General features: G+C 41.0%; 1 protein-coding gene across 1 annotated transcript in view; it reads right to left on the bottom strand.

Annotated features, from left to right (window-relative positions):
- Positions 1–20,854, bottom strand: part of LOC126282384 (dipeptidase 1-like) — a 123,295-nt gene that overhangs the window by 60,768 nt on the left and 41,673 nt on the right. Inside the window, exons 4-5 of the mRNA XM_049982040.1 lie at positions 18,855–19,005; positions 9,508–9,577 (exon numbers count right to left, since the gene is read on the bottom strand). Coding sequence (XP_049837997.1) covers positions 9,508–9,577; positions 18,855–19,005 — 221 coding nt within the window. The remainder of the gene's footprint in view (positions 1–9,507; positions 9,578–18,854; positions 19,006–20,854) is intronic.

The following is a 20,854-nucleotide window of genomic DNA, read 5'->3' as shown; positions in this document are numbered from 1 at the left end:
CACTTCCTTCAGAATAATGAAAATCCATTCTTTGGACACCGCCTTGTATAGACGTTATTGAAGTGGAGTGTTGCAGTCTGCATCATTTTGAAGTCCACTCTGAAGTGCAGTAAAAGTTTCTTGCCGTGCCAAAGTAATGTGTAGCTCACTTTCTAAAGTCTATTCATCTACTTCCTCCGTAGTTTGGTTCTAAAGTTAAATTGTCTTGAATTCGGTACAGATGTCCCACTAAACTGCCTTTTCTTAAGATATGGCTCTTTCATAGTATTCTTTCCTCACTTTTGATATTTAGCACTTCTTCATTTCGTATTTTATTTGTCTTTAAAGTATTCTCTTGCATAGACTGTGTTTATTTTTGAAATAATGACTCTATTTCACGCTTATCCATTAGCTAACTTTGCCACTTGGGGATTTTCAAGCTATTGTACTTGAGTAACACAAAAAAACTATAACCTTGGAACATCTTATATTTCACGCATGTGTGTGGAGAAATGGACAGGTAAGGACACCCTTAATTAAAGTTTGCTATGATGATAATCGTTACAGGGACAAATATATCAGACGTGATTTCCTTATGCAAAAAGAGAAAAATGCAATACTGACGGAAAAAATCACAATACCAACAAGGTCCTGTGTGACATAAAAGAAAAAAGGCATGCGTGTTTCTACATCTAGAAAATGATGTCTATTAACATTTCGCACCAACAGCATAAGAATGACGCCAGCAGCACAACCATGAGGTTGCACATCAGCTTTTCCTTAAATACAGGCTGCAATTGTAGTGATCGTAAGTTATCATTGATAATGGATGTGGTGAGTCGATGATAGTCAGTAATGTCTTTAAGGCGACAAAGACGCCACTATCAGCACCTCTTTCAGTTAGGTCAAGGTCGTGTAATATGACTAAGAGAAGCCGGATGTTACCTCTGCGACACTGCAGGAAGCCTTCGCAGGAATGCAGCCACTGTACATGATTGCTGGCAGCGGTGGTCACGGGAAGGTACGGTCGCAAGAGGACCAGTCTCTGGACGGCCACATGGGACTACCCAGAGGGGATATCATCGTGTTTGGCTTATAGCTCTGGCGCATCGTACTGCATCTGCAGCTGCAATTTGTTCAGCAGTTGGTACCACAGTAACACAACGAACTGTTACAAACTGGTTAGTTCAAGGTCCACTCTGAACCAGATGCCCTACATCGTGCAATCCATTAAACCCAAACCACCAGCATTTATGACTTCACTGGCGTCAAGGGAGAGTACATTCAACAGCAGCTTCGTGGCTTGTTGTGTTTCTTGATGAAAGCTAGTTCTGCCTCGGTGACAGTGATGGACGCGTCTTGATGAGAAAGTCAGTTTAACGCCTACAACCGACCTGTCTGCGTACTAAAGCCAATGCACCGAAACCTTTAGTTATTGTTTGGGTGGGAGTTCGTATGATAGCAGGAGAACTCTCATGGCTATCCCACTCACGCACACTGCAAAATTATACACTATGTGATCAAAAGTATCCGGGTACCTCCAAAAAACGTACGGTATTCATATTAGGTGCATTGTGCTGCCACCTACTGCCCGGTACTCCATATCAGCGACCTCAGTAGTCATCAGACATCATGAGAGAGCATAATGGGGCGCTTCACAAAACTCACGGGCTTCTAACGTGGTCAGGCCAATGGTTATAACTTAGGTCATACGTCAGTACGCGAGATTTCCACTCCCTAAACATCCCTATGTCAACTGTTCCCGATATGATAGTGAAGTGGCAACGTGAAGTGACACGTATAGTACAAAAGTGTACAGGCTGACCTCGTCCGTTGACTGACAGAGACTGCTGACGATTGAAGAGGGTCGTAATGTGTAATAGGCAGACATCTATCCAGATCATCACACAGGAATTCCAAACTGCATCAGGATCCACTACAAGTACTATGACAGACGAGAGGTGAGAAAACTTTAATTTCATGGTCAAGCGGCTGCTCATAAGCCACACATCACGCTGGTAGATGACAAACGATGTCTCGCTTCGTGTAAGGAGCGTAAACATTGGACGATTGAACAGTGGAAAAACTGTTGTGTGGAGTGATGAATCACGGTACACAATGTGGCGATCCGATGCAGGGTGTGGGTATGGCGAATGGCCGGTGAACGTCATCTGCCACAGTGTGTAGTGCCAGCAGTAAAATTCGGAGGCGGTTTTATTACGGTATGGTCGTGTTTTTCATGGACGGGGCTTGCATCACTTGTTATTTTGCGTGGCACTATCACAGCGCAGGCCAACATTGATGTTTTAAGCACCTTCTTGGTTCCCACTGTTGAAGAGCAATTCGGGGCTGGCGATTGCATCTTGCAACACAGTTGAGCACCTGTTTATAATGCACAGTCTGTGACGGAATGGTTACACGATAATAACATCCCTGACCTGAATCCTATAGAACACCTTTGGGATGTTTCGGAACGCCGACTTCGTGCCAGGCCTCACCGACCGACATCGATGCCTCTCCTCAGTGCAGCACTCCGTGAAGAATGGGCTGTCATTCCCCAAGAAACCTTCAAAGCACCTGATTGAACGTATGCGTGCGAAAGTGGAAGCGGTCATCAAGGCTAAGGGTGAGCCAGCGCCAATTTGAATTTCACCATTCCCTATGGAGGGCGCAACGAACTACTACGTTATTTTCAGCCAGGTGTCCAGATACTTTAGATCACAGATTGTATTATAACTATAGATTTATTTAATCATATTCAAAAATTCATCTATGGTATAGAACGAGTTGTCAAGCAGATATGATTTAAATTTATTTTCAAACCTGTTACCGCTGTCTGTCAGACATTTTATTTCATCTGGTAATTTATCGTAAAGTTTGACACCAGCAAATTTTATACTTTTCTGCGCCAAAGACAGGTTAAGTATAGGTTAGTGTAAATCCCAGTTCACCATATACGAGTAATGGAAAATGTACTAAGAAATACCAAAACCAAACTTGGAGGACACACAAACCGGAGTTGACGGTTATCCCTAGTACAGAAGACGATCACTCAAAACCGGTGGCTTCACGGCAAACCAAACATTCGAATACGGAATAACGATGAACCAGCAACAGGCAATCAATGGTTAGTACCATTTAACACAACTTTCCAAAATTTTCCAAGCACACGCAAACGTAGAATACCGCAATGCATTGCAATCCATCAAATATGCCTGTGAGCACGCGCATATCAAATAGCGAAAGAGAGCGAGCAACGAAACAGGAACGACGAGATTTTCATGTACCAAATGGGAAGATGCATCAACAGTAATGATGTAGCGTGGCGGATTTTAGGTTTTCCCATATGTGAACGCGAACCAACTGTAAAACATCTAGCAGTACATTTGGAGAATGGACAAGGAGTTTACTTCACAAAAGACACCACCAGAAAAATTGCAACCGAACTACCTCAGAACACAACATTAATATTTTTTTGCCAACTGTGCCAAACGGACCCATTCGTGGAAACATTACTATAATTCGACGTCCCTACTTATTATACATGGAACACAAGGAAAGTGTTTCAACTACGAAAGATCATCCAGGAATCACGAAAACTGGCGCACTAGGCCGGTAGTACATTCGAACAACACCGAATGTTTCTATCTCCGGGTGTTGCTACACGAAGTACTAGGACCAACAAGTTTCACAGATCTCAAGTTTGTTGAGTGGTACCTATGCCAGAAGTACAGGGAAGCATGCCATCGCTTAAGACAACTTGTAGACGACAACCACTACAAGGAGCCTCACTCATAGCCTCAGCTGTACAAATGAGAGACTTCGTTCCCACAATTCTAACAACATGTAACTTATAGAATCTAAAAAAGCTATGAGACTCATTCAAAGAGACTATGAGCGATGGCATACTCACATACTGTACCAAATCCGACAAGCTCATCCTGAACTTACCATCGAATTCAACGACTACATCTCCAATGAAACACTCAATCGCCTAGAGAAAAAATGTTTACGAATAATCAACCAGACCTGAGTAGAACTTGGGATACAAGCACCACGAAAAGATGCTATCAGTATGCTAAACTTCCAAATTACAAAAGAAAGAAATCTACAACAACAACAACGAACTACTTCAACATATTGCTCACAACAGATCACTGCCCACTGACAATCAACAGGAAATTTACAACGCTATCATGGACCGGATCGACAAGACAGTCGGAATTACCCAGACGCATCAGGTGGCACCGGGAAAACGTTCCTAATAAATCTATTTCTGGTGGAAATACGTGCTAAACAACACATGGCACTTGCACTGGCATCAACCGGCAAGGCAGCCACACGTATGGAAGGTGTACGAATTGCCTATTCTGACTAACAACAACCGTCGAATATAGCCGAAGAACAATTCCCGAGATCTGATATCTCAAGAATATTTGGAAAGGGGAGAAATTCTAGAGCAATCTAAAGTGATCTTCTCAGACTAATGCATAATGGCACATAAAATAAAAAATCACTCGAAGCCATAGATAGAACAGTACAAGACTTGTGAGGAAACTCTGAAGTGATGAGATGAGCTCTGCTCATTCTCTCACGAGGTTTTCGACAAACACTTCCCGTTAACCTCAAGTCAACACCAGCAGACGACATCAATTCCTGCCAAAAATATCACATTTCTGGTCACACATACAAATACTGCTACAAGCAAAGAATATGGGAGTTGTTGTTGTGGTCTTCAGTCCTAAGACGGGTTTGATGCAGCTCTCCTTGCTACTCTATCCTGTGCAAGCTTCTTCATCTCCCAGTACCTACTGCAGCCTACATACTTCTAAATCTGCTTAGTGTATTCATCTCTTGGTCTCCCTTTACATTTTTTACCTCCACGCTGCCCTCCATTACTAAATTGGTGATCCCTTGATGACCCAGAATATGTCTTACCAACCGAACCCTTCTTCTAGTCAAGTTGTGTCACAAACTCCTCTTCTCCCCAATCCTTTTCAATATCTCCTCATTAGTTAGGTGATCTACCCATCTAATCTTCAGCATTCTTCTGTAGCACCACATTTCGAAAGCTTCTATTCTCTTCTTGTCCAAACTATTTAACGTCCACGTTTCACTTCCATACATGGCTACACTCCATACAAATACTTTCAGAAACGTCTTCCTGACACTTAAATCTATACTCGATGTTAGCAAATTTCTTTTCTTCAGAAACGCTTTCCTTGCCATTGCCAGTCTTCATTTTATATCCTCTCTACTTCGACCATCATCAGTTATTTTGCTCCCCAAATAGCAAAATTCCTTTACTACTTTGTCTCATTCCCTAATCTAATTCCCTCAGCATCACCCAATTTAATTCGACTACATTCCATTATCCTCGTTTTGCTTTTGTTCAAAATAGTTCAAATGGCTCTGTGCACTAAGCGACTTAACTTCTGAGGTCATCAGTCGCCTAGAACGTAGAACAAATTAAACCTAACTAACCTAAGGACATCACACACATCCATGCCCGAGGCAGGATTGGAACCTGCGACGGTAGCGGTCGCTCGGTTCCAGACTAGCGCGTAGAACCGCACAGCCACTCCGGCCGGCTTGCTCTTGTTGATGTTCATCTTATACCCGCCTTTCAAGACACTGTCCATTCCGTTCAACTGCTCTTCCAAGTCCTTTGCTGTCTCTGACAGAATTACAATGTCATCGGCGAAACTCAAAGTTTTTATTTCTTTTCCATGGATTTTAATACCTACTCCGAACTTTTCTTTTGTTTCTCTTACTGCTTGCTCAATATAAATATTGAATAGTATCGGGGAGAGGCTACAACCCTGTCTCACTCCCTTCCGAACCACTTCTTCCTTTTCATGTCCCTCGACTCTTATAACTGCCATCTGAAATATCGGAAAACGAAACAACAGCACATTTAACTCAACAACTTTTACAAATAAGTGAAGGCACATATCCTATTGACTAGACGACCGGTGTCGTTAAGCTCAACAGTGATTTCTTCAACATAGCCACCGCTGGAAACAAATTCATCGGCCACATTTATCCAAACTCTGTTCACAGCTAAACATACCGCATCGACTATTTGAAAGGGGGATTTGGCACCTAAAAATAATATTGTCGACTATATCAACGTTAATATTCAAAAGAAAATTTCCGGTGAATAGAGAATATACAAATCGGTCGACAAGGTGTTAAACATTGAAGATAGTGAGAACTTGCATACAGAATTTCTAAACTCTTTGCAAGTACCAGGACTGTCGTTATAATGTCTTCGACTTAAAATTGGATCTCCAATCATTTTTTTTTTCTACTGACTGGTTTGATGCGGCCCGCCACGAATTCCTTTCCTGTGCTAACCTCTTCACCGCAGGTAGCATTTGCAACCTACGTCTTCAAGTATTTGCTTGACGTATTCCAATCTCCGTCTTCCTCTACAGTTTTTGCCCTCTACAGCTCCCTCTAGTACCATGGAAGTCATTCCCTCATGTCTTAGCAGATGTCCTATCATCCTGTCCCTTCTCCTTATCAGTGTTTTCCACATATTCCTTTCCTCTCCGATTCTGCGTAGAACCTCCTCATTCCTTACCTTATCAGTCCACCTAATTTTTAACATTCGTCCATAGCACCACATCTCAAATGCTTCGATTCTCTTCTGTTCCGGTTTTCCCACAGTCCATGTTTCACTACCATACAATGCTGTACTCCAGACGTACATCCCCAGAAATTTCTTCCTCAAATTAAGTCCGGTAGTTGATATTAGTACACTTCTCTTGGCCAGAAATGCCTTTTTTGCATTAGCGAGTCTGCTTTTGATGTCCTCCTTGCTCCGTCCGTCATTGGTTATTTTACTGCCTAGGTAGCAGAATTCCTTAACTTCATTGACTTCGTGACCATCAATACTGATGTTAAGTTTCTCGCTGTTCTCATTTCTACTACTTCTCATTACCTTCGTCTTTCTCCGATTTACTCTCAAATCATACTGTGTACTCATTAGACTGTTCATTCCGTTCAGCAGATCATTTAATTCTTCTTAACTTTCACTCAGGATAGCAATGTCATCAGCGAATCGTATCATTGATATCCCTTCACCTTGTATTTTAATTCCACTCCTGAACCTTTCTTTTATTTCCATCATTGCTTCCTCGATGTACAGATTGAAGAGTAGGGGCGAAAGGCTACAGCCTTGTCTTACTCCCTTCTTAATACGAGCACTTCGTTCTTGATCGTCCACTCTTTATTATTCCCTCTTGGTTGTTGTACATATTGTATATGACCCGTCTCTCGCTATAGCTTACCCCTACTTTTTTCAGAATCTTGAACCGCTTGCACCATTTTATATTGTCGAACGCTTTTTCCAGGTCAACAAATCCTACGAACGTGTCTTGATTTTTCTTTAGCCTTGCTTCCATTATTAGCCGTAACGTCAGAATTGCCTCTCTCGTGCCTTTACTTTTCCTAAAGCCAAACTGGTCGTCACCTAGCGCATTCTCAATTTTCTTTTCCATTCTTCTGTATATTATTCTTGTAAGCAGCTTCGATGCATGAGCTGTTAAGCTGATTGTGTGATAATTCTCGGACTTGTCAGCTCTTGCCGTCTTCGGAATTGTGTGGATGATGCTTTTCCGAATCATACTACTCAGAAATCTGAACATTCCAAAACTAAGTAATTGGCATGGATGATAGTCAAACAGCTATCTAATAACGTTATCTAAACAGAACTTATGAATGACAGTGCTAGTGTGACACACTATTTATCCACAGAATACCACTGATCGCTACTGAACTGATAACCCAGTTTAAAGGAGCGCAATTTCGAACAAATTAGCCTACAGTTTTACAATTAACAAAAGCGGAAGGACAAACTTTAAAACATTTCGGTATCAGCCTCATAGACTCCTGCTTGTCACACAGTCATCTATACGTAGCTTGTTCTCGAGTAGGAAATTCGAAAAATTCGTACATACGATTATATACTCAGGGTAACAAAATGAAAAAGTTTATAAACAAATATTGTAAATAGTCAGATTATATTTTCAATAAAAAATATTACCTCTTCTTCTTTAACAAGTATTGTAAATAGTTAGAATTTGTTTCCAATAAGAACTTTTTATCTCTTGTACTTTAGAATTTATTCTTTCATTCCATCTACAACACAGCCTCATATAAACTCTCTGAGCGAAGCCGGGTACCTCAGCTAGTTACTTAAAAATATAGCCTAAATCATTTCATTGCGTGTCTTGTGTTTTTTTCTACCTCACTACTACAGCCAATAAAAGATGAAACACGTATTGGCTAGTGCATTAATTGTTTGTATCAAAACAAAAAAGTCAAGTATTTATACAAAAGCAACAACATCATTCTTCATATACTTTAACATAAATTATGATAATGCGCAACTGTAAATTTTGGAAAGGTTTTTCCGTATTCAGTTAGACACAAAGACAGTCCTGAAACTGAAATTAACTGCAACATACAAGCAAATACTTAGCCACTAAACAATATTAAACAACGATAATTAATTTCATTATATGAATTTTTTGTGTTCTTCTTAGTGATGTATGCCTGTGTTGTTCGGAACTGCGTCTTGTCACAGCAGCAGCGATATGAAAATAGTGCTTTTTTTTTCAAACTGTCATTGTCGCATCTCTTTTGTAACTTGTCTAGTGCAATCTGACTGAAAAGCATCTTGACTGCGTATTTCAGCGTGTTTCGTTGGTGTTTCAAGAACTAATACGCTGTAAATTATTGTGGTACCCTTACTACGTTTATAAGCTGTCGTAATAGCATCTTAGCCGCCTTCAATCCTCTTATAACCCAATTAGGCTGGAGTTAGTAATTTTCTTTACAATTGGTTTGGAAGTGATGACGTAACTCCTCACTTTGAGAGCTTAACCAACCGCTGTTATAACGCAATAGGATGGCGGTGATAATTCTTGTTCGGCTGTCCAGAATTAGGCTTCCCGTGGTCTCTGGGGACTGCTTCATGACTAAGTCATGACGATTCCTTTGAGAAGGACACGATAGACTGCGTTCCCTTATTCTGATCCATCCTTAATGACCTCTACGCCTTTTTTCGTGTTTATTGTGTTGGAATTACATGCACATCCAGGATATAATATCTGAATTCGCTTTTCCGATTGTGTAAGCAACAACCGATGTTCAATTATGAAGCCATTGCAACGCTGTTTGGTGAATAATGTACCTGAGAAACATACTTCTTTCGTTGCAAGTGGTTTTTCCACCTGTTGTCAGACTGTATCAAATTAAAGTAGTATTCATAGGTGTTTAAAACTATTGTTTCTTTTTATTTATCCCCATATGTAGAAGGTTATGTGTGACTTCTATCTGGTATATAAGTGTGAGATGCTGAGAAGTAGAATATATCTTGTTGTAACTAACGCAATAGAAATTAAAAGTTGGAATGAGAAATTTAACATCTAAAAAATATACGGAATTTAATCTGTAAATTAATATCCAAGATATATTTGAAAATGCAAGCAGATGTTCAGAAGAACCGTGACTTACCCGTCCGAAACTAGACAGTCCTCCCAGGATGGGTATTCTTCCAGGCTCATCCACTATGGAGCAGTCTGCCCTAACAAAGAGAAGCAATCACTACACTGGCCCCCAAGAGCGTTACATTATTTTATATGTACGCAAAAACTGAGTACAGGTTTTCAGCAACTTACTTGTTTCTTTTACTGACAATATTGTACCCTTTATACCCTTCTTACATCCAACCAACGTGGATCTTATATGTGCACTACGTAATAATAATAGGAGTTAGACAAGGCTGTCCACTGTTCCCCGCCATTTTTACTATTTATTTTGACTAAATCATTCATAAATTGTTTACATCGCGTTGCAGTATATTACAGCAGCAATAATTTGACAGAGCTGACGACAGATTTAGTTTTTGCTTTAATATGGGTCTAAATATTTTTCTAAATTTACTAATTTCTTCCTCGTGTGTAATACATTTCAAGCAAATTTTAGAAAATTTGATATAAGCAACAGAGAACAGTAACCTACTTTTAACAACACAGAGAATACGCAAGTTGGAGTTACTCCAATTAATGCTCATACAAATGGGAATGAACACTGTATACCATTTGGGGAGCTTACACTTAGAGTAATAGAAAGCATTAGTGTCACTAAAACAAATGTAATATTTGTTTACGAAGAAAACAAATAAATCGAATGTAGCACCATACAAAATTCCTTAGCAACTACATGAAAACTGTCAACATTGCATTGGTGTACATCTTTCGGAGTTGGAAACATTCTGTATTAGTAGTTATAGTATGAAACACTCGGCAATGAAAATAATTTTTTATGTGCCATCCTGCAATAGTCTTGAAAATGTCAACGTTTCGTCCCCGTCAGCAAAGCACATCTGGAACAGGATTCATGGCTTCGGTGCACAACTGACGTAAGCCGTGGCTCGCTAATGACTGAAAGTGAATTTGCGTTGTGGATTGCTTCCGCTCCGACCTATAACGTCATTTGTTTTCAAATTAAAGGATAATTTGGCCGTTGTCGGTGTGTGGTTGCCATTATAGTCCCATAGTGGAAGACTGGTGTACTTCCTCTTTCATACCGGAAACCAGATACCATTATGCTTTACACCTTCCTCTCATCAATTAACATTACTAATTGAGCAAAATGAGTCTATCGAGGTGCAGGGAGCTGGGCATTATTAACCAGAATCGTGTAACGTCCAGCCTACACAGCGTGTTGTGTCACAGCTAGTTTACTCATTTCGGTCCCTCATTAACTTACTGCATTTTCCTCAATTCATTTCTTCGCGTTCTCTTTGTAGCACCCATATAGGTCTGCCCATAGGCACGCCGAATTCCAAGAAATTCCTATTTAATAACGTCTGTCAGTTGCTTAACAACTTGGTCGATTTTTGGATCCTCTGTGGCTCCCGTGTAGATTTTTATGTTACAGTAACGTTTCATTTTACTATGCCCTTCTCTACTCGGTAATAAAAAGACTTTGCTTTGCTCTTTGGAGAATGGTTTCATAGCACGGAATTCTTTTAGCGACGGTCTTTAGACCCTTCGTAAAGCAGAGGACGAATACCCAGTCCTTACCAAAGCGCTAGTGAGGTATATTTTTTTCAATTTAACAAGTCCGTTACATCAACGTTTACTAGCTATATACATTGAGGGTGGGGTAATTCCGATATGCTCCGAAGCACGACTAATACATTCAAACAACGGAATTTCCTATATATCTCATCCTCCGTGCAAGACTGAAGCATTGGGATAATATTACTCAAACTTCTGTGAATAAGACCTACGTAATTTTTTTCCGTATCTCCAAAACATGAATGTATGCCCACACAGCAAAACGAGGTATTCGAATTTCTTAATGGAAGTTCCCGATACTTGTCCTTTAAGTGCTTATTTGAAGAAATTAGACATCTTCTTGAGCATCAGGCTGCTCATACCACTTATCCGAAATTCGTCGTTCCAGAACAACAGCAAAAACAATCACAGCAATTATTGATCCCTGCTCGCTTTATATAGAATCGCATTGTGTGGACAAAATTCTTGTTAATGGCAGAGATAGCCTGAAAGAGAGTAAAATTCAACAGATTGGATTTCAACAACTATGCGTTGCCTCTGATTGTGATTCGCTTTTGAAACCAAAAGCGTACTGCATGGCAAAGGACGCGTGAAAATAAGTTTCAGCAATTGGTTTATCTTCTAACAGTTGGACGACTGGGGAGCGTGGTATTCACTCTGGCTCACTCGCGTACATGAAAAACCACTGCAATCATTGGTTACTTTCTCATTCATTGCACTATTTTCCTATAGACAATGTTCATTCATAGACTTGTGCTTTTTCTAGAGCGTCCTATGAAGCTTTGCCTTTCTTGTTTAAACACTGTACTACGAGTTTTTCTTCTTGTAGGTCCTGTTAGGGAGAACTTTCAATTTATTTAAATATCGAATAGATCCGAAATTGCAAAGAAAAACTATGCTCATAGCAATTTGTTCAGTTTCAGTATGCAAGTCCACCTCCGTTGTATCGGAAGTCATAGGCTCAAAAACAATACACGTAGGTTCCAAATAAGACCTACGTGTTCCTGAATGCCTAACACCCCCCCCCCCCCGTTCTCCTCTTCCTCATCCTCCACTGTTCCCCCTTCCCTCCGCCCCCCTCCTTCAGAACTAAATTTGTTAAGAATGAGTATATATGTACAACGATAAATGAGGTGAGCGGAAGTTCTTTCATTCATTTTTTTAAGGTTAAATATTATACCTTTTTTCACAGTCTGGCGCAGAGTGCAAAGCCTCACTCTTTGTATTCAGTGCATTAGATGGTTACTGGACAATACACTCCTAGGTTGGATAAATCGTCTTGCACGCTATTCCTTTACCGAAAAGCACAAAGACATCGCAGCTTAACGTGCATGACAGACAGACTATGAGTAAATTACTCAGCAGGGTCAGTGGCCTAACTCAACCTTAGTTGTGTCATTTGAAGTTGTGTATGGTCTCATTTGGATTATACGAACAATTCGGCTGGAAGAACACTCCCCATGAATGTCAACCATTCGGTAATAGGTTTTTGTTTGTCACGCAACCTGAAACGCTTTTAATGGGCATAAAATGCTTTTGTTCCATTATTTATTTAACCTGCTAAGGTTAGGGCTATCTTACCATCTATTACATCTAACCAGACCTTGTATCTTGGATTACATATATTGTGATAAGCATAGTATACTAGATTTAAAAAATAAAAATTACTATAGTACACCTTCGTGGGTGACAAGTACAACAACAATTATAAATTACAGAAATAGAGGTTTTTTAATAACGGCTGCTATCAACAATAGGCGTGAGAGAAAGAAAGGAGGGAAATAAACACGTGACAACATACAGTTAATGTACATAAGATAAAAGAGTGGCGTGACTCACAGAGAAAGGAAAGTAGAACAAACCATAACTGGTATAAGGTAGGATCGTTGACTTCACTGTTTAACAGAAGTGATCTTCTCAATGCATGTTAATTTTGGGGAAATGTTATACGAGTGACTAAAGAAGTGCTCCGGCATCTCCTTAAAAGCACCAGAGGATTCAGTTGTACGCAGAATGCCGGGCAGTCTGTTCTAGACGAGGACAGTAGCGACAGCGAAGGAGTTTGCGAATGTTTTCGTATTATGAATGGTCGTAGCGGGGAGACTATGTGAGTGGGATCTTCTGTTTCGGGTGGCCGTGCGGTCTAGGCGCTACAGTCTGGAACCGCGCGACCGCTACGGTCGCAGGTTCGAATCCTGCCTCGGGCATGGATGTGTGATGTCCTTAGGTTACTTAGGTTTAAGTAGTTCTAAGTTCTAGGGGACTGATGACCTCAGAAGTTAAGTCCCATAGTGCTCAGAGCCATTTTTTTCTGTTTCGGTATTATGAGATGACAAGCATTTAATCTCTAATGTGAGGTTTTTGGGTACTTCTGCAAGGAGGGGCCGATGAAGTAGACATAAGATATGGTAGTAACGTAACTTGTCTGGGCGTATGAATCACTGACATGGTAATATACTGGGTGAACAAAAAGTCAGTATAAATTTGAAAAGTGAATAAATCACGGAATAATATAGATAGAGAAGTACAAATTGACACACATGCTGGAATGACATGGGGTTTTATTAGAACCAAAAAAATATAGATGTTCACGAAATGTTCGAGGGATGGCGCTTCATCTGATAAGAATAGCAATAATTAGCATAACAAAGTAAGGCAAAGCAAAGATGATGTTCTTTACAGGAAATGCTCAATATGTCCACCATCATTCCTCAGCAATAGCTGTAGTCGGGAAATAATGTTGTGAACAGTACTGTATAGCATGTCCGGAGTTATGGTGAGACATTGGCGTCGGATGTTGTCTTTCAGCATCCCTAGAGATGTCGGTCGATCACGATACACTTGCGACTTCAGGTAACCCCAAAGCCAATAATCGCCCCGACTGAGGTCTGGGGACCTGGGAGGCCAAGCATGACGATAGAGGAGGCTGAGCACACGATCATCACCAAACGACGCGCGTCTGTCTGACATTTTGTGAACTTTGTTTTTTGTTGGTTCTAATAAAACCTCATGTAATTCCAAGCATGTGTGCCAATTTTTTCCTCTCTATCTACATTATTCCGTGGTTTATTAAATTTTCAAATTTATACTGACTTTTTGATCATTCAGAATGAAGAGCTTGTTTCAATAGTGATTCCAGTCCATTTTTGTTCACTGTGAGATACAGAGTCCAAAAGTTAAGTGACCGCTGAAAAATCTGCAAATGAGATACCAGAAAATATTCAAGCATATGGCTTTTTGCTACATATGAACCTTTCTTTCTGTTTGTTTGGATCATTAATTTCAGAAGCACTATAGGCAGAAAAGTGAAGGTAATGGACTTGTACCACTATAGAAATAAGCCGATCATATACGAATGTTTCAGACAGAACGCACGCAGGCATTCATGATTAGTTACAACCAGTCAGTTTAAGGCCCAAGCGGCTCACATTTTTACCTCTGAGGATGAAGGTGGATATATCCACCTAAAGTTCGAGTATTGTATTCGAATTGAAACCGAGATTATATTTAATGACGTAGCGGAAGACTCCGAGGTAACATATCAGCTCAGTTTCATTAAGAAAGCAGTTGAGATTAAATTAGCAAATGATCTTATAAATAGAGAAGGAGGATATTCTGCTTAAATTCTGCTTAGAATCCTCCTCTGTCCTTGGTCAAATAAATGTACAGAGTTATTTCTACGCAACCAGTTTAATTAATACTCATATTCACTATCGATAATTAATCACCTTGATCATGGTCGGCGGTGTGGTGTCACTAGTGATTACGATGTGTATACTGTCTCGCCAGATGTCCTCCATAACGAGGTTTTAAATTGACTTGCACAGTGCCTTATATTCGTGCCTTCAACACGATGGGGTGTGCACCTGTCGAAATGTCGGATGTTGTCGAGGATGGCAACTGGATGCAATCCCGTAAGTTCGTCGTACATTTTAAAGATTTTACATGCCGGGACAAACTCAAGTTTCACATTATTTATTCATTTATTTTTGTTATTTATGTGGTATCGATAGCTACGATGCCACGGTTTGGGTTGGCACTTCGACTGACCCCGACGACAGCGCCCTCTAGCCGCTGCTGTGGAGCTCTATGAGCTCCGCTACAGTTTCGGCCCATTTCATCAGGAGCCGACCGCCGGGACACTTCGCCCAGCTTGAGACCGTGCTCTCCTGTAGAAGTTGTGTATTACTCTTCTTGCACCAGTAAACCACTTTTACTTTCTTGCAGTACCGACGTGTTTCACCTTTTCATGCTCCTGCTCCTACCCGCGGGATACAAATCGGGATACAAAAATTTAAGCTTCCATGTGCTGTGATGCTGGCTATCTGTAGTACAGTAGGTACGCGACAGCAGATCAGATACATCCAGTCATTGAAAGAATGTGAGCAGTACACTACTGCCTGCCAACAGTGGGCGATTTAGAAGCAGTGTCAGACATGACTGCTTTCATAACACAGTGGAACCATGTTTATTCAGACGAGTAGGGACCGTAGATCATCTGGATAATTGAAAATCCGGATAATCCGAGAAGTCAGAGAAACAATGATATGCGATAATGCTACAAACACACACGTTACATTTACTTTTGCACAGAGTCATAAATTATACATTGTTTTTACGTGAATGTTGACCAGACACTGGAGGAAAATAAATGTAAATTTTATAATTTGAAATAATCAGTAAGTTACTTTTAAGCCAGTTCCATATATGAAAACAATTTAACCATCCGATCCGTTGAAATTTATTTCTAACGAAACGTGCGGTTATCAATCAAAAAGAGGTTCTATGGTGGTGGTACTGAACCTCGTCCTGTATTTTATGATGAGGATGGTCGATGCCGACCGAAATTGGTCACTTAGTTATACATTCGTGAGCCAGAACATTATGACCTCTGCCCACCGCGACGATGACGCCGTCTTGTGGCCTTGAGTACACGTGACGTGGTAAAAAAAGTATTCAGTGGAGCAGACACGGGCTCTGGATTACCCTAGCGAAGTTATGGGCTGCTAATAGGGAAATCCATAGAAACAAACGATTTTGACAAAGGGCAAATTGTTATTACGCAGAGCCTGAGAACGAGTATGTCGAGAGCAGCGGAACTAGTCGAATGTTCTCGTGATACTGTCGTGAGCTTCTACCGAAAGAGGCAGAAGGACTGCGAAACTAGCACTAGGCACTAAATGGTTGTTATCCACAATTCTTCACAGAACGTGGGTTTCGGAGGCTTGTATGCTCTGTCAGGCAGGATAGATGGTGATCTTTGGCATCTCTGCCGAAAGAGCACAACGTTTGTGTATGCCAAGTGTTTTGGCGCACACCGGCCATCGTAAATTGATTGATCTCCGCAGCAGACCACTGCTAAGTGTTCACATGTCGACCCAACGACATCAAGTAATATTGCAATGGGAACAGGACCATTGGGATTTGACCGTCGACCAATTGAAACGTGTCGGGTCTTCAGGTGAATCACATTTTTGCTGCACTAGGTTGCGGGTCGTCTCCACAAACGCCATCATCGAGGTGAACGGTGCCTCGAAACGTGCAGCCCCTTAGAAGACATTCCCCTGCGCTTGCATGGGACCTGTGGTGGTAATCGAAGACACTCTGGCAGCTGAGAACCACCTGCATCCATTCATGTTTGATGTCGTCCCCGACGAAGATGTCATCTTTCAGCAGTGGAATTGTCCGGAGCCATGCTACAATGGTTTGAGAAGCACTTTAGTGAACCCAAGTTGATGTCTAATTTGCCTGATGTAAATCCTATGGAACACATCTGGATCGCTATCTGGCGTCATCACCGCGTACGCACAAATGGTTCTGAGCACTATGGGACTTAACATCTGAGGTCATCAGTCCCCTATAACGTAGAACTACTTAAATCTAACTAACCTAAGGACATCATCACACACATCCATTCCCGAGTCAGGATTAGAACCTGCGACCGTAGTGGTCGCGCCGTTCCAGACTGAAGCGCCTAGAACCGCTCGGCCACACTGGCCGGCGCATAAGCATATCAGCGGCCGTTATTTACGCGAATTACATGACTTGTGCATAGACAACTAATGCCACATATCTCTACAAACTGTTAGATCACTGATCGCAGAATCAGTTATGTATTTCGTTCCAAAGACGGACGAACAAGTTATTAAGCAGGTACTCATAATGTTTTGGCTCATCAGTAAAAATAAATGTGGTCCTCTGCTCGACAGAAATGTCTTTCTTTCCAAAAAAGATCCGCAAGTCGTTAATATGCAGCGCGAGCACGAAAGGATTTCAGCAGCAAAGTACGGCTGAATTAATTTCCCCGTGGAGCTACATATAAGCTATTATCATTTTGCCCACCGGTGTTGTTGCCTCTGTATTTGTCGGATTGTATTCATAGTAAACGCCAACTTTGTCGCTATGGTCATTGTTTGCAGACGAACGAACGGTGATAATTTCGTCATCAGAAATCAATCTCTACCCAGCGTCATTATCATTTCGCAGTCATTATGTCATTATCGCCTATGCCTGAGCATCATGGAATCTTTGCAAATGCTATATTGGAAAATTCATCAGCTATGTTCTTCAACAATTCTCGTGCATAGGGATTTAATTTTCTGAATGTGCAAATCAGTGCTTTCTTCCTCTTTGATGTATCTTTTGCTCGCAACAAACGGTTGTATACGTTACTGTATAGGTGAAATGTCAACGTCGTGACTGACATCTTGCCGGGATCGATGTATGGCAGTCGGCTTATTTCGAACTTAATGATAATCGTCGTAGATTTCTGCCGCTATTACGTCCGCATTATTAGATACTGGACAGTTGCAGTACAAAAAATATAATCTAGATGAATGGAATTTTCGTATAAACGAAAGATGGATGAACGAGATTCCATTGTAAGTCGTGGTCTGCGGTTTTGAGCAGTAGTGGAAAAGAGTTGTCCTAGTGTATTCGATTAACATTTGAACACAGCATAAGAAATTGACTGGAAAAATGACTGCTTTCGCTTGGAGTCACGCTATCAGTCTGAATAGACTTAGTGGCATGAAATGATGCAGAATGTATTGGGCGCTGTTGTGAATCCTTATGGGGTGTTGGATGGTAATCGAAATAATAAAGTAACGCACGTGAGCCTTAGCTATCAAGGAAATTATGGAACCGTCATTAATAAGGTAATGGGATGTAGGAGGAGGAATACTACAGACTTTGAGGGAAGTCGTGACCGGCAAACGAGGAACTACGTTTGTCGAGAGGAATTAGGGCTTACTGTAATCACCTTATATGTTGAAGTAAGGTATCTCCCTTGCAACGATGCGAACCTTCGTGCATATAGTCGTATTCTCATCTGTAAAGATTGATAGTGTTATTCATTTGTACTCGTCACATGTGTGATTATCTTGTTATATTTAATGTTAGTAAAATGTAAGTGTTAGCGAGGTCCGAATTGGGGCGTTGTATTCTCCTCTGGTGGAAACAAATGTAAGTGATTTTATTCCTTTTTTAAGTAGGCTTTAGATGCGTAAATTTTGCCTCCATGTTTGTTGTTGTTATGGCTTCCACGTTAATTAAAATTAAAATGAAGGTAAATTTGGCAACCGAGGGTTTCGTGTATTTATTATTTGCTAAGTAGATCCCATGTTAAGTGCAGGAACCCCACCAGTTCTAGTAAAGGTTTGGAACGTAAATCGCTGTAACGTTTTTGTTCGAAATGAGGATTGTTCAGGGACACAAAAGCATAGAGCATAATGTTTGCCTCGTTTCAGTACGGGCTGGGAAGGACTACCCACTCACCAAGGCGTGTTGCAGGCGTGCGTGAGAGTGAGGTAGCGTGCGCCCAGCGTGTAGAGGGCCCGCAGCACGCCCAGGCTCTCCCCCAGCGCATGGCCGCCCTCCACTCCCACCAGGCTAGCCAACATTCCCGCTGCGTGCGCGTCTTCTATACCTGCAAACAAAAATACGTCATGCAAAATACACCGGACAAAAAATTACTGACCCTCAATGGTCATAACGTTGATACCTTGCTAATGACCATAATTTGCCGTGGAAGCAACCTCACAAATTCCTTTTGTTTGCCGTATTCAGCTGAATTCATATATTGATGATTAGGTCCCCCACAGAGCTACCAAATTACAGAGGTGCTGATTACCATGTTTCATCAGTTGCTCTAAACAGTCCTAGAAATTTCTGTGGAGTTAAGATCACGGTTTTCGCGGACCACTCGAGCTGTGATAAGCTGCTCATGAAATGAGAAACGTATTCTTGCAACCTCTTAACTGGGGCAGTTGTCATCTCTGAAGACAGGGATTCCCATGGAATCTTGTATTTCGACACAACTGTCATCAAGAAGCGTGACAGAATGAAATTTAAAATGTTCATGTGATACCACACACGGTCGCCAAGCCCGTCACTTTTCGGCTTTTTGCACGTTATAAGATTTCATCTGTGCCTTTGTTTGCAAAATGAATTTTGTATCAAAGCAGGATGTTATGCAAGAGTATGTAATATCTTCCATCCCGATGCAGTTTTCAATTACACTGCATTACGGTTTGAAATGATTGATCAACTACAATTGTCATGACGTCTTGTGACCCGTTTCTGCTGCCTTTGCATCAGTTTACAGGTTTTAGTGTATTTTTTAAATATTTGAAAGAAGTATGGCTGCAATTATTAATTCACTTTTCAATGTTTTTGATTACATTTTGAAATTACGACTCAGTGCGTCGAAACTAGTTAGGCAACCTTTTAAAAATTTCATTGTTTTAGTGACTGTGGCTTGACGACCCTTTGTGGTATCAAGCAAACATTTTAAATTCCATATAATTCATGACTCGTGAACATGTAGGAGAAGAGCATCGTTTGGTCACCGAGAATACTAAAACAGACATAGCAGTCTTAATGAGTGGACAGAATTCAAATACGAAAAACACTCCGAGGACTGAATAGATCTACTCCCTCCGCACACAGCTAGTTAAAAGCCTCAATGGGCCGTCAGTACATTAATGTCTTGTATCACTGAAAAGAGGCAGCATCGTGACTCATAATACCACACTACAAATTATTGTCTTTTTTTGTGTTGTTTAGTCCATTTAATAAGTGTATCTTTGTGTGCCTCTATCAGTATGGGTCTTTTGCGAGACACCTTGAACCAAAACATTTGTAGTTCCCCAAATAATTTTCGTCCGGAAACTGCTTGAGATGAAGCCGCGCTCATTCACACCAACAATTCCTGTCGGCTTTAAACCTGATTTCCATTCACAAGGCGAAACACCCCTCTCGTCTCTACTTCCTACAGGTCAGGAGCTTTTTACAACCATTCCTCTCTCACTGGTTTACATGTTTAAGAGTAGTACGCTATTCCTGGTAGACATGTTGGAGAGTTCACGTTTGATACATTATTTCATAGGCCAACTTTATTCAGAGTGTAGTCATGGGCATGTCCAAAGTTAGTCTCTGATATTGTGTTACATCTTCATCTCGAGCCATCACGCTGTTCTTATTCCATTCAACTGCTATATGTACACCTTCTTGCCATCAAGATCAATGATAGCCTGGTAGAAATTGCCCAAGCAGTATCGTGGGCTTACGCCTATTCTGCATGCAACTAACATTACATCCAAGTTACGCTTCCTTACAGTCTACAATCGAGGGCTACAACGCTGCACAAAACCCCAAGGATCTCTTTCCTACGACACGACTGTATCCTGGCGCTGAGGGCTGGTGATACTATCTTGGAGATACTAGAAGGTATCAGACAGATTATATAATGATGAGACAGAGATTATCAGGGATGA

The sequence above is a fragment of the Schistocerca gregaria genome, chromosome 7, assembly GCF_023897955.1.
Source record: "Schistocerca gregaria isolate iqSchGreg1 chromosome 7, iqSchGreg1.2, whole genome shotgun sequence".
Classification (NCBI taxonomy): domain Eukaryota; kingdom Metazoa; phylum Arthropoda; class Insecta; order Orthoptera; family Acrididae; genus Schistocerca; species Schistocerca gregaria.
This window is presented reverse-complemented; position numbering and strand designations above follow the sequence as displayed.